This window comes from Chanos chanos, chromosome 9 (genome assembly GCF_902362185.1).
Source record: "Chanos chanos chromosome 9, fChaCha1.1, whole genome shotgun sequence".
Lineage (NCBI taxonomy): Eukaryota > Metazoa > Chordata > Actinopteri > Gonorynchiformes > Chanidae > Chanos > Chanos chanos.
The window spans coordinates 21,370,469-21,384,483 of record NC_044503.1 but is presented as its reverse complement, the minus strand read 5'-3'; the positions used below and the strand labels follow the sequence as shown (position 1 = coordinate 21,384,483).

General features: G+C 42.3%; 1 protein-coding gene across 1 annotated transcript in view; it reads right to left on the bottom strand.

Moving 5' to 3' along the window:
- pappaa (pregnancy-associated plasma protein A, pappalysin 1a) overlaps nt 1-13,800 on the bottom strand; it is a 94,060-nt gene extending 80,260 nt beyond the window's left edge. The window contains exons 1-3 of the mRNA XM_030784767.1: nt 13,407-13,800; nt 6,579-6,871; nt 5,361-6,136 (exon numbers count right to left, since the gene is read on the bottom strand). Of these exons, the coding sequence (XP_030640627.1) occupies nt 5,361-6,136; nt 6,579-6,871; nt 13,407-13,800 (1,463 nt within the window). The remainder of the gene's footprint in view (nt 1-5,360; nt 6,137-6,578; nt 6,872-13,406) is intronic.
- Between the last annotated feature and the right edge of the window lie 215 nt (nt 13,801-14,015).

The window sequence follows — 14,015 nt, the reverse complement described above, 5'->3', positions numbered from 1 at the left end:
TGGGCAGCCATGTAGGAGCCATTTCATGAAGCTCACGCTCAAGGCAGTTTGTCCAGTTTGGCTCTGTGCCAGAAGACAATATGAGGCCTGTCATCTTAATACTTTGTGGAATTTTTGTGATTTCCGTAGGAAAGTGTTTGTTGCGCTTCAATACTACAGGGTTAATAAACGTCCAATTATCCTTTAATGGGGAAAGGTGAGGGTGCTTCACAGATGGTGCAAAGCTGTGGTACTACTGTTGACCTGACCCTAGACTGATCCACTGCCAACCAAGCTCTGCCCACTGACCCCATTAAAGAAAACCAGGCACACATCAGGTGCTAATTCCAGTCCTGTCAGGTGAATGACTGAGCTCTAATTGTGCAGTACAACATCTGGGACAATGACGGGTGTTTCTAGGAATAATGTAAAAATTTGTGCGTGTATGCGTGCGTGTGTGCGTGTGTGCTGTCGTGTGTGTGTGTGTGTGTGTGTGTGTGTTACTTGCCCAATCTTCAGAGGGAAATTGCTTTTCCATGTCTTATTATGTCCAAACTCTGATCTTTATGAACCAGACCAGTCATTTTAATAGGCTCCATCCATTCTGCACTCCCCTGTCTCGTCCTTTTTAAGTTCAGAGTGTCAAAGGATATACATTCACAGAGCATGGATCGGATGGATGAGCGAGTGAAGAGATTTGGGGATGGCGTCTGCTCGGCTGACTAGAGGTGTGACCTAAATCTGGCTTTTTATGACTTGAGCTCAATACCTGCTCCCACACCCATGCTCCAACACCCAACTCATCTATCCAGAGTTGGCCCAGTCAGGTGCAGGCAAAACATTACATTAATATGTGATGTGAACAAGCATATACCATTTGAGGGAGCAGAAAAAAAAACTAAATTACTTTTGAAATCCAAGGTGGGCGGGTTGGGTTCGGCTGGGGTCTGGTGGGGGGTAATAAGAAAGGAGGGAAATAAATCAGAGGTCATTGTGTGTACGACTGTATCTTTAGGCCGAATGGAAGTGGAAAGTGGGAAGCATGGGGATTCCCACAGGGGCACCGTTAATACATTAAAATCGGATATGTATAAAACGCCGTATTATGACCTCATCCACTTACACCCGTACATAACTCACACAGCACCATAAATCTGCCTCGCGCTCTGTGTGTGCGTGATGCAGGGCTGGACAGACACACACACACACACACTCACACACACACACACACACACACACACACACACTCACACAGGCCATTCAACTGATGATAGTTTTTGGACATCTAGCATAATTCAGTTTATTTTTATTTTATCGATGGACTTGTTTTTTTGTTGTTGTTGTTTGTTTTGTTTTGGGGTTTTTTCCCTCAGTAAATCCAAAGGGCCAGCTGTGCATTTGTCAACAGTCACCACTCATTAGTTATATAGATAGCTATCACTATCTAATTTTACCATCTCTATACTTTTTTCCCTCCAACAATGTATAAAAAAACCTTACAGCAAATTAAATATGGTGATATTTCTACAAAGGATACCCACAAAAAATATAAGGCAAAAATTCATATTACTTGTTATGTTTCATGAAATTCAACCAATATAGTCTGAGAAATCCTCAGACGCAGTAATAAAATGTACATGATTACTGCAACAGATGGAGTCAACTGCAGATAAATATACTGCGATGCAGTAATGTTTAGTAGAGGACAAGGAATATCAAACGGATGTTTGGACCGGATAGTGGGCAGTGGCAAAACATCCAACTTTTTGGATATAAACTGAGTCAAATGCATTGACCTATGTCTCTTAAAACTGAAGTCTTAACTTTCTCTCTTCTCCATGGGTTGTGGTGGCTGCTGCTCTACTCTTCAGTGAACTTGAAGCAAGGTAAGCACTTCATTTCAAAGTGAAGTTTTTCTTTATGAGGATGCTGTGTCTCAACAGCCATACATGCTCTAAGAACATATTTAACATCAGAGAGTTCAATTTAAGGCAAAATCCATTAACAGCCACTTGGTTTTATGACCCCGGTTTCCAGCGACTGATAATAACACTCTGAAGTGAGTCCACATCTATCCAGGCCTATATGAAGACCACTTGCCCCAGCCCCCCACCACCCCACTCCTCAAATTTGACCCAGAAAGAGCCTCCAATCCGTTAATGTGACAGGGTGGCACAGAAAACTGGCACAGTGGTGACAAGGGAATTCTGGGACATAATATCGGGCCTCATCACGTTTCCGGTACCATAGCCACAAAATATATTTCTTCACTTGAAATTCGAGAGTAAAACCTGGCCCTCCGCCACAGCTGAATCAATACACGTGAGATATTTCAGGTCTACAAACTCCAGGCTATCTGAGTTAGCATTTGAATTCTATGCGTTTTGAGTTGTGGGGTTGTAAAATATATTCCCATGCAGACGGTGCCCGTTTGTGAGTATGCAGATGTGTCACTGATATTTTCTTTGTGTAACACAAACTATGGTTTAACTACATTTACCGTTTCATCCACGCTCTTTTCAGTTGCACCAAAGCCTGAGGCCTCACTGAAAGACTCAATGGTACGAGCCTTGTGGTTAGCTCTGGTACACCATCATCATAGTTTTGGTTTCAGAGGTGGCAGGAGCATTTCAGTTAGAGGTCAGTGCATTTTTGGTTACTAAATGACATTTTGTGCATTTTTATAATATTTATCTCAAACTCATGGCATCTCCAGGAGACTACTCAAAAATATTCTTTGTGGGGTAAGCATACAAATGACATTGTCTTTTTCTCTCATGCTTTGTGGGAAATTTAAGCACTTTTTGATATATTAATTTTTACCTAGTTAGCCCACACTGTCCACAGCTGCTTGGAATTTATCAAAAGCCACACTGATTTTCATTGACAGTGGAATGTCTGAATTTTTAACAAAAAAAACACTTGAACACACAGTAGGGGGCCATCGCTTGCACAGAATTTGCAATAGCAAAACAGGATGTAAATCCTTTCCTCCTTTACACTACCGCTGATTGCAAAGCATTCAAATTGGGCAGAGGACTACTTGGTTTGGGTAGGCTACATCAACAAATTCGCTGTACCAGCAGGAGTACCAACACACCTAGACTGTCAGTCAGTGGCTGAACATCCAATATGTTCCAAGAGATAAGTTTTACGTTTGTTCTCTCAGCTGATTTACCATACGTAGTTTAACATTAAAGTAGTAGGTGGGGAAAGCACTCTTTTTAATAAAACATGATAGGGACATTCCCACCAGTTACATGCAAAACTGTACGCAAGGCGTTTACAGTACAGTGCACAACACATGTTCTCCCGGTAAGTCTATATGAATCGCTTGCATTTTGCCATGTTCTATTCACTTCACTTTGGAAGACAGACGCCTACCTCATGATCCCTCCACAAGCCAGATTCCTGAACAAGCAAAGTGGTAACAGGCTCTAGGGATACAAAAATAAACCCCAGACCTCACATTCATTGTTCCTCCGCAAAAACGGAGCAACGTTCATCCAGAATTCCACAATTAAGGAGGAATGCCGACAAATGTTTGCAGTGCGGCCTTCAGAGAGTCTCTCTAGACATACCATAATCAAACAAAAATAAGCAACCACTTGGAGAGCTTATCTTTCTCTCTCTCTCCCTTTCTTTTTTCCTTTCTTTTCTACCTCAGGGCCTTCTCAATGTGGCTAGTTCTCTCTTTCGAAGAAACAATCTTTCATCAGTCAGTCGTAATATTCAAATCTAAAGTTCAGGTTTTCCAGCTGCTGATTTCTGTCACAGAATCATACTGTATATCTGTTGACGAGTCGGGTCTTGATGACTACAACATATGAGCCACAATCACCTGTTGTTTTCCCTTTTGTCCAATTGTCATCCAATGGCCCACACACAAATTCACATGAAGTTCATACTTTAATACTGCTATCAAAGGCAGCTCTTCAGTTGGTTCATTCCAAAACGAGTAAAAAAAAAAAAAAAAAAACTGGAAACTTGGTTAAGAAGAACTGGATAATTTCCTGGATGTTCCTGGATTACAGGAGTCTTTAACAGAAAAAGGACACACAAGTAGAAGTTCCCCTCTCATACACACGTAAGGAATAATGATGTTGTATCTCTTTTTGTGCCAATTCATTTTATCTTCAATAGCACTCATTTTCACAAAATCGCTCATATTGGACGCCTGTCAACACATTTTTGCCAAATTAAGGCTGTAATTATCCTCAACACTGGCTAACGGTTTATCAGATATTTTGATGGATCTTTGGTAACAAGCCAAATCAGGACAAAACATGGAATGGTAATAGCGAGTAGAAGCATAGCAGACTGCAGTGACTGATCCTAAACTTGGCCAGCTTTGACAACATCTGTTACAGTAATCAAGCACATAAATAACACCCCCTGAGGATTTGATTTGAAAACAGTACAACAGTCTTTTCAAAATTACTTTTTGTGTCAACATCAATGTAAAACGCTGCTATTGCTACCTTGCAACAAATTTGATCTAGCCCCAAAGTTAAAACAGACAGGCATCCAGTCCAATGGAATTGTAAACATCTAGCTCTTTTTTTTCTCCAGCAGCCTCAGGTATTCCAAGTCCAAAATCTAATTTCCTCTATTCTGTGCTAAAATGCTCTTGCAGACCCGAAATGGTGAACATAACCGCATACAAAAGTAAGGAGATATTTCCCCTCCTGGGAGTTACAATGTCTCCACAAAAATCCTTCTCTGTGATTTCCTGGAGAGTTTGAGAAGATACATCCACAGCAATCAGAGATGGGAAACTGTCCAATGGTCCTACTGATGTCTTTGTAGACTATCGAGGGAGCTGTTGTAACCATTCCTATTTGATTATCATTTTTCTTGTCGTGAACACTCAAACAGGATACTCAAAAATGTGGTGAGAATAGAGAAAAATGAATATATTTGGCTCCTTGCATTACATCACCGAGAGAGTTATTTAGTTTTCTCCCATATGAAAAATGACTAGTTAATTCATTACATTACATGAGTAGATACTCTATCTGGAGAGTCCATTCAGATCCTTTATCTAACTGTCAAAGTTAACGGAGGGTCAGGCTCAAGAATAAGAACAATTCATTACAGAGTCTCTTGTTCATTCATAACTTCTATAGAAGGTATATGAATCAGTTATTTCAACTTCAGGCCAGAGGCCTAACTCCCTCATCACTATCACTTCATGTTTTGGCAAAAAGAATGCTATTTTATTAAGTTTAGTTTCAATATTTTTGTTTTAACTTACATTCTTCCAATGGCAGTGAGGACTCTAAGGTCATCAACATGTCTTTTACATTTACCCATCGTCAAGAAAAAGTTTCTCAAATTTTATATCAATTAAAACCTTCAGTTATACCTTGTGAGCTTACCTCAGGTGTGAGGCAGGGTTGAAGCAGGTTTTAGTCACATCGGTGATGTTGGGGTTGCAGCAGTCTCCGTTGTCATAGCTGTAATTTTCCCAGTTACATTCAGGGTCACAGACACCATTGCCTTGTTTGTGTTCAGGGCAACGGGTGCGGGGCTTGCAGTAGCCGGCATCAAAGCCTGTCAGCGTGTGGTTACACTCAGGGTCGCAGTCCTCATCACCCACCTTGCTGATGTCGCAGTTGGCCAGCACCAGTCGATTGCGTAATGTGGAGTTGGTGACGTTGTGCACAGTGAGTTCCCATGTGATGTTGTACATGCTGAAGGCCTCGTTCAGGTGCTGGTGCTGCAGGTAGATCTGCTGTTCAGTGACGGTGGGACGGCGGCGTGCGTCATCGTACACGTTCACCACTCGATACCGCACCGTCTTGGGTCGGCGGAAACTCCAGAACCAGTTGTAGTTGCGCACAACCTCTACGTTGTCGCAAACTGTCTGACCGCAAGCCGGTGGTTCAAGGGTAGTGTCCAGGGAGCCCAGGCCTGCCCTCGAACCCTCATCAGGCTGCGGAACGCTGCCATCTTTCACCGTCAGCCACTTTCGCATCGGGTGTTCGAAATTCTCACGGATGACCAGCTCGGCGGAAGCAAAGTCTCGTGGGTCCTCATGACCATGCATGTCTCTTACAATCTGCCGCTGAGAAAGGGCTTGCCGCCAAAGGCTGAGACGCTCCACAGCACCCCGGTAGTTATGGTTCAAGGCATTCCCACCAATCATCAGCACCTTAAGATTCAAATTCAGTTACATTCAGATTCACTGTATGTACCATACACATATGAAGCAGAATAAGGTGAAATACTAATACATTTGAAGGAACCAAACATCATACTGATTTCTTGGCTAGGTCACTTTACAAAGATGCTCCTAAACTCAAGTTATGAGAACAAAATGGACTGGACAATACAGGGATCATAGATCGACAACAACAACAACAAAGCTGACATTACATCAAGAAACAATCAACTCCTTAGTTAGTTGCATGAAATGTGCAGAGAAACAAGACAGGAACAAGAAGTCCATTCTATGTTCTGAGGTTGTGAAGCACTGCCTCTTGACCACCTCAATCAGACACAAGCCTACAACAAAGGGTAGCTATATGGCACTACATATCAGTAGGAGGGGAGAGAGGGAACTGGATATCCTTTAGGGGTACAGGGGTACTTACCTTGCACTTTTTAGTAAGTGGACTGAAGACATCACCTGATTGTTCACGGCTAACAGCTGTCTGAGCACCATTGACAAACAGCTTCATGTAAAGGCCATCGTAGGTGACGGCCACGTGTGACCAGTGGCCTGGTAAGTATCGGGCGTTGGAGTGGATGGAGGTAACCTTATGGGCGCGATCTGTCTTGAGCGAAAAGAAGAACCGTGGGTCTCGGTTTCCCTGCTCACTCACGGCCTTGATACCCAGGAGCCAGCCGCGGTCACTGGAGGCGTAGAAGCACTTGTCAAATAGACCTAAAGGTAGAAGACAAGAGAGAACAATGATTGACAAACCTAAGAGAAGTTGGCAGGAAGTTGGGATTGTCATATCACACATAACCTTTTGGCTTTGAATGATTCCACCACTGTACCGTCTGTCTGAGTTTTCAAAGAACATTTCTGTAGACACACCTACTTGCATACCTTAGGTCCTTCCTCTGTTCACACACATCTTTCCAATAGCACATCTGTTTCCCACTCATTAGTCTTTGAAATTTATTTCAAAAACACCACATTACATTCTGTTTTTTGTTGCCAACGAGCCAATTTATACAACACACAATTCAAATTTGGAAGATAAGATCTTTTATGAAGAATAACACCAGCTGCTAGCTAACCAGAATTTTGGAATGCAAAGAACAAGCTATGCAAACAATGCACCTACTTATTACAATGCACCTGCTTATTGCTTATTAACCCTATAAAAATATGGCCTCCGAAAAATCATCATTAAAAAAAATATATTCTGTATAATTCCCATGCTCTACCATAACGCGGTCACTGGCCCCCTTGCTTACATTATCTTGCCATTTCAGAATTTGCACATTCAATGCTGATTGTCAATGCTGATTTTTTCATCAGTGAAGCATAGAAACCAACCTATTACTTAACTAGCGATACCACATATGAATGTGGTCAGCTGAATCCCAGGCATGGTACATTTGATTCGTTGCCTTAGTTACCAGTTTGTGACAGCCATACAATCATGTTTGATTTCAAAAGGAGAACTTTAAGAACAGCTTGTTAACACAAGCTACAATGCATAAACATTTTATTAGTGACAAGGAAAGACTCTGTAAATTTAAAAAATAATAACCTTGCTGGTTTCATCAAGACTGTGCTCACTCTAAATTTGGTTATTGATCCTCATTTTAGCACTTCACAAGGTCATCTCCACAGTTAGCACAATTAAGAATGGGAGATACAATCATATTAACTAACGCTGTTGGAAACTGTTTATCAACAGTTTACCAGCTTATCTCCAAGTACTATACAATGTAACTGAGCTCTCTGGGTGTGTGTGCAACAATCAGGGTTGACTACCAGCGGCAGTGATCAATTGCATATCTCATATCTCCATCGGTTTAACAAAATGGTGTTTCAAGACCAAGCCAATGAGTCACAATACTTCATTTTATTCAGAATGTGAGGTTTATCTTGAGATCAGGATATAACATTAAGTTCAAGTTTATTTGTATAGCGCTTTTTACAATCAAAAATTGTCTCAAAACAGCTTTACAGCGATCAGTGCCTAAGGCCCCAGTGAGCAAGCACAAGGCGACAGTAGCAAGGAAAAACTCCCTAATGCAGTGAATAGGAGCAAGAATTCTTGGGAGGAACCAGGACTCAACTGGGGGAGCCCATCCTCCTCTGGCCAGCACATTAGAAGGAAACCACAGAAGGTACTGTTGCAGTGAGTCCAATTCACTGCCACAACGAAGTCGTCCTCACTTTTTCAAAATGTGAGTCTAGTGAGCCAGAACAGGGAGAGCAAGTGCTTCTCATGATTTAGACTGGCAAATCTCATGATGAAAATCCGGCCTAAGAAAACCTGCCTCAAAAACATTACGATACACAGTCCTGAGAACTGTGTTGTCTTCAAGCCTAAGAAAAGAGTTCTAGGATTACAGAATGAGTATTCCTTATCTTATGTTTGGTTTAGAAATTTGTCTCTCCAGTTGTACCACTGGAAATGGTCATTACCAGCCTAATTGCTGTAACAGTGTAGGCATAAAAAACATCTTTTTCTCTTGTTTATCTGTGACATTCTCAGCATCGTAATGTGTTTTGAGGCGATCTCCCTGGATGTGAGTTTGTGCATGCACATTCAGCAATATTATGTATAATAAGTATGCATATGTTAAAACATATGTGTATCAATTGAACTGAAGTACAGTGATTGGCATGTGAAGGGTATATGCTAAGAAATAATTTTAGGAGAGAGGAAAAAACAAACAAAACAAAACAAAACCAAACAAAAAGACCCGAACAAACTTCCTCTAAATGTACAAATATGACACCTTATCAGTTTCCCTCAGCTTGGTTAACTGTCTGTCACACAGAGAAATGTGAGAGTGTGTTTGTGCGCGTGTGTGTGTGTGCGTGTGCGTGTGTGTGTGTGTGTGTGGCACAAGCCAACTCCATTTAATTAATGACTTTCTGTGAACCCACTAACACACTGAGACAAGTTCACCAGTTCAAGGCAACATTCACCGCTCTACATTCTTCTGGAATTTTCAAATGTGCAAGGAGGGGAACTTTGCTCTCCACGTGAACAAAAATCAAAGCGGCCTGGGATCTGATGGGGTTTGTGGGGCCAGGTTACAGGGGTCAGCCCTGTTAAACGTTATGGGGCTCACAACCGTTCCGAGAGGAGGTGGGGTGTTTGTCTGCCGTCTGTCGGCTCACACACTCACACTAAAAGGTGTGCTAAAACGCCTGTAGGATCCACTATGTAAACACTTGTCAGAATTTTGTCACACTCAATTAATCTAACACGTAACATTTTTTTTCCAGACGAGTCGCACAGCTCAGTCTCACAAGAATGCAGCTGCTCACTCACGTACATCTGTAGGTACACACACACACACACACACACACACACACACACACTCACGCACATGCGTGCGCGCACACATGCACACACACACAAACACACACACCCAAGTAAGCAGGTATTTACATACAACCACAATGATTACAAATGACTCTGGGACAAAAGCAACGCTGTCATTTGTCATCTCTTAGGAAAACATATTCAAGTAAAAAAAAAAAAAAAAAAAGAAAAGAAATACAAAAACAGATGACTTAAGAGAGTCTGATGAAAAACAGAGACTGGAACAATGGACTACGGTTTCTTTGAGTTTATTCTTCTGTATGCGGTTGGAGGCCAAAGGGAATTCTATCAGCATGCCACAGCTAAGGTGACTGCCACTACTTGTAAATTATTTTTTAATCGTCTGAGACAAAGGAAATTTCCATAGATACAGAACATGCTCTGAAATCAGCTCGTAAAAAGGTGGCTCCTCAACTCTATTACTTGTTCCACTGCGCTGAAGTTGACTTGGATCTGAGCTGTAGTTTTAAAATGAAAAGTATTCAGTGACGTTAATACCCGCCATGACACATTTTCAAAACACATATCAAAAAGGCATAAACAAAACAGAGTTCAGAGTTCGCAGAAGTTTAAAGCCATAACGATTGCAATCATGATTTACTGTAAAGCTGTCGACTCAGGGCTGAGCAATCACTTTAACACAAATATATTTACTCTATACTTCAAAAACGCCTATAGTGTCCTGAGAACGAGGAATGAACATAAATAGACACCTTTGTTACCTCATGAGAAAACCTGTATAGCGCAAATAAAGTTGTTTTTTTTTTTTTATCTGTCGCTAGATCTGTCGGTCTAAGCATTGTTATTTACTGGTCGTCATGGAAAAGTGATTCAGGTTCAGGAGTTTTGTGAGTGCTTTCGCCTTACTCTCATTTCAATGCGGGATGCCCTTTTCTGCACCACATAATATCCACTATGGAACAAAGTTCACATTCACCAGAATTTGGGCCGACAGTGGCCCTGAACTGTTATTTCAACTGCATCCATCTTATCATAGCAATGTACCAAAGCTGTAAGACCACATTTGCACTAACCTCTTCCATGGTTCTGTGGCAGCTGAGCAATGAATAACTTTAGAAAGATAATTAGCGATATGCCAAGGAGATACTGACATCAAAAAGCAAGCTGATACTGCCTCTGGCTTCATGGATACACACAAACCATCATGGTACTAAACAGTGTGTGTGTGTGTGTGTGTGTGTGTGTGTGTGTGTGTGTGTGTGTGTGTGTGGAGCAATTCGTTGACCACAGTCGTTGGACTCCATGCTGTGGAGTTTTTTTTTTTTTTATTCCCGGCTTATAAAACGTTGAAGCTGGTGTTTGGTGACTTCTCTACAGTTCTCGTTCATGCTACAGATGCACATGCATAGGGTTTAGAGCTGTTCAAGGTGCTGAATTCTGGTGGTACACGATCCTTACACCGGAGTTTTTCCCCTCTAGCTTCTCTTTTTTCACCTTAAACTAACACGATAGGTCACTGACCTCTTAAGTCATGGCAAAGATATAAGTCGAGAAACTGTAAACCGAAAAATACAGCTGCCATTCATCTGGATACACAAAACCAGCTATAAAGAGCCTGCTACCAAAAAAACAGCTGAGACTGAAAATTAAAAAGAAAAAGCTGTTTATTTCACAGTCGAACTCGACTGCCTGATTTCACCTTAAAGCCTTACTGTACAGCATCACACCCTAACCCCACCCCTTCTAGCATTTACTAAAGGTCGTGTTTAGACTGCAAAGGACAGGAACTCGCTGAGACAGACTGTTTTCGTGTGTGTTTATCAAACACAAAGGTATCCCAAGACCCGGGGCTATCACTTTGTTCCTCCTTTGCTATTTCATTTGGTGACATGTATTGTAAACAGGCAGCTAAATAGCCCCCCATTCCTGGCGCTCAGATTCCCTGCCATTATGAAAGAGAAAGATGATACCCTCAATGAAAAACAACAGCGGGCCCCATGCTAATGCCACACAAAAACAACAAAAACAACAATAACAACAACGGGCAGGAAAAACAGCTGTAGAAAACAACCAGCATGTTTCTGTCAAAACAACAGGATGGAACTGCCTTATGTGTTCATTCTCATGGCATGAATTAGGTTTAAAAGATTAGGCATTACTACATTTGCCTGAGTACGTAGTCTTAGAATGAAATAGCATGCCCCTCCCACCCCACCACAAACACTACAGATCTTTGAATGGTATGAGAAAAACAGAATATTTACTGCAAGCTATTACATGAATTAAGTGACAATTCATGTGCATCACATCTTGACATGCAAGACCAAAGAGAGCAGAAGCGTCTGAGTCAAGGCTCTCAAAACACCCTTAGGCAGTTCAGTGACGACTACACCTCTGGAGAATTTTCCCATACTTTAACCTGAGTTAACGACTCCAGACGCAGCCTATCAACTTATTGACTCAAGCGGTTCCTATGCAAATAGACTACGTTGGTTGCAGCTGTCTCGAAACAGATGATGTCATCCTTAACCGCTTAACGACCACAGAGCACCGGACGCTTTGCATCAATGTTGCCGAGCGGCGCGCTTCCCCACTGTTAACTTATGAATTGGCGGTAGACTGTCTCCCTGTCCCTCTGAAAAGGCGTGAGGGGAGGAAAGGATTTTATACCGCCCGATGGGAGGCTTGACTTGAGGCTTACATACACGGTGTGTGTTGTGAAGGTTACGCTCTCTGTTGGCGGCTCATGGTATCGGATCGGATGAGGTCCCTAGTCATGGGAATGAGCCGCGAAACATATGTGCGCGCGCACGGTGTGAACTACGACCGTTATACATTGAAAGCACACGGTGATAGGTGAAACTGCCCCATTTTCTCCATCTCTATCAACGAGCGATAATACAATTAGAGGACAAGATTAATGCAGCGAAGGTTTAACTGACAAGCCATACGTATCAGACTCCAGAATGCTGCATGAGTCAAGCATCTGTGAAGCCGAAACCAGCTTGCACTTTCCGGCTGGAAGGCGGGAGAAGATGCTTATGAAGTCTTTTGGGGATTTGATGTCTCCCTCTCAAAACGGAGTTGTAAAGGGTCTGCGCAAGTCACTGCTTTTAAAATTAGGGGCGGGACGGGCTCGTATATCATCAACGCGCAAAAAAAGTCGTGGGGAGGGAGAACCCTGGAAAACTACTCGCGCCATGAAATCTCAGTCAGTTCAGCAGTCGCAACCGATGGGACCGTACATTTACAAATAAGAGATGCTACTTTGCTCATGAATGAAACTTCCATTACAGCTGGCGCGTTGCTAAAGCCGACTAACACTGAAAACCAAGTGCAAGGTTTTATGTCGGTAAACTATCAGTGATTCATGCTATAAAAATTTAGAGTTGCCAAATGTTTGCAAAGCATGCCACTGTGCCATTTACCAGGGAATTGCTTTCACGATCACTGTATAATGTTAAGTAGTTCGTTAAACTCGGGCATCCTACATTCTCTAACAGTTGCGCTAATAAAACACAAAACACATTTTTGTATGTAAAGTACCCTTGATTCATATCCTATAGCTTAAATTAAAATGGGATGTTAGTTTTAAATACACGAACCTCTGTCCCTCATGAAAGCCCACTTCACATATTCCTTCACTTCTCTCAAATGATTACCATTAAGTGGTTTAAAATGTTTCATTGATCAGCGATTTGATCAGCATTCAGCTGGGTCAAGTGATTGCAGTCGTACACGAACTTGATCATGATATAACTGGAAATGACATAGCCTACATAAAAGTCATTCAGGTGCTTCATGTAAGTCACCGGTTACTGTTAGTTCACAAGAGTAGTTCGCAGGTATGGTCCATAAGAGTGCGACCAGTACTTTTCAGTCAATCATGTATTAATTACCACGCAAAGTACTTCATCCTGGATTGGCACATACCTGCAATCACGGTGGGTGAGCGCTGACCACCCTCCGGTTTGACCCACATCTCAAGAGTAAAATTCCCTCGCGGGATCTCCACTCCCGGCTTTAACCTCAGCTGGTCTCCTCTGCCGGTAAAATAAACTGCTTTACCCCGTCCTGAGCCGCTCTCCTCCGCTTGGGAGGAGCGACGACGCTGGCGGGGCAGTCGCCGATCCAAGCCGGGCAAAGAGCGCTTGCCCCGAGGCAGCCGTGTGGCACAAGCCCCTGGGAAGGTCGCTTTGGCTTCCCTCAGTCTCACCAACTCCCTTTTGGATCGCCCCTTTCTCCAGACAGTCCCGCACTCGGATCCAACACACAGGACGAGTATAACAAGGCAAGAGAGCCAAGGAAGAAAAGTCCAAACTTTCATGTTACAATAGGAAAGATGCCCAATCTCCAAAAAAAGAAAAAAAGAAAGAAGAAGAAGAAAAAAAAAGAAAAACAATGAACAAAACAACGAAATGCGTTTGGAATGCACACAGATGCAATATTCTTCCCGAGCTTTTAAAAGTCACTTCTTTAGAATTTTTTTTCCCTTCTTCTTAACGTTCGCTTGTCAAGGCGAAGGTTCGAGATAAACAAACC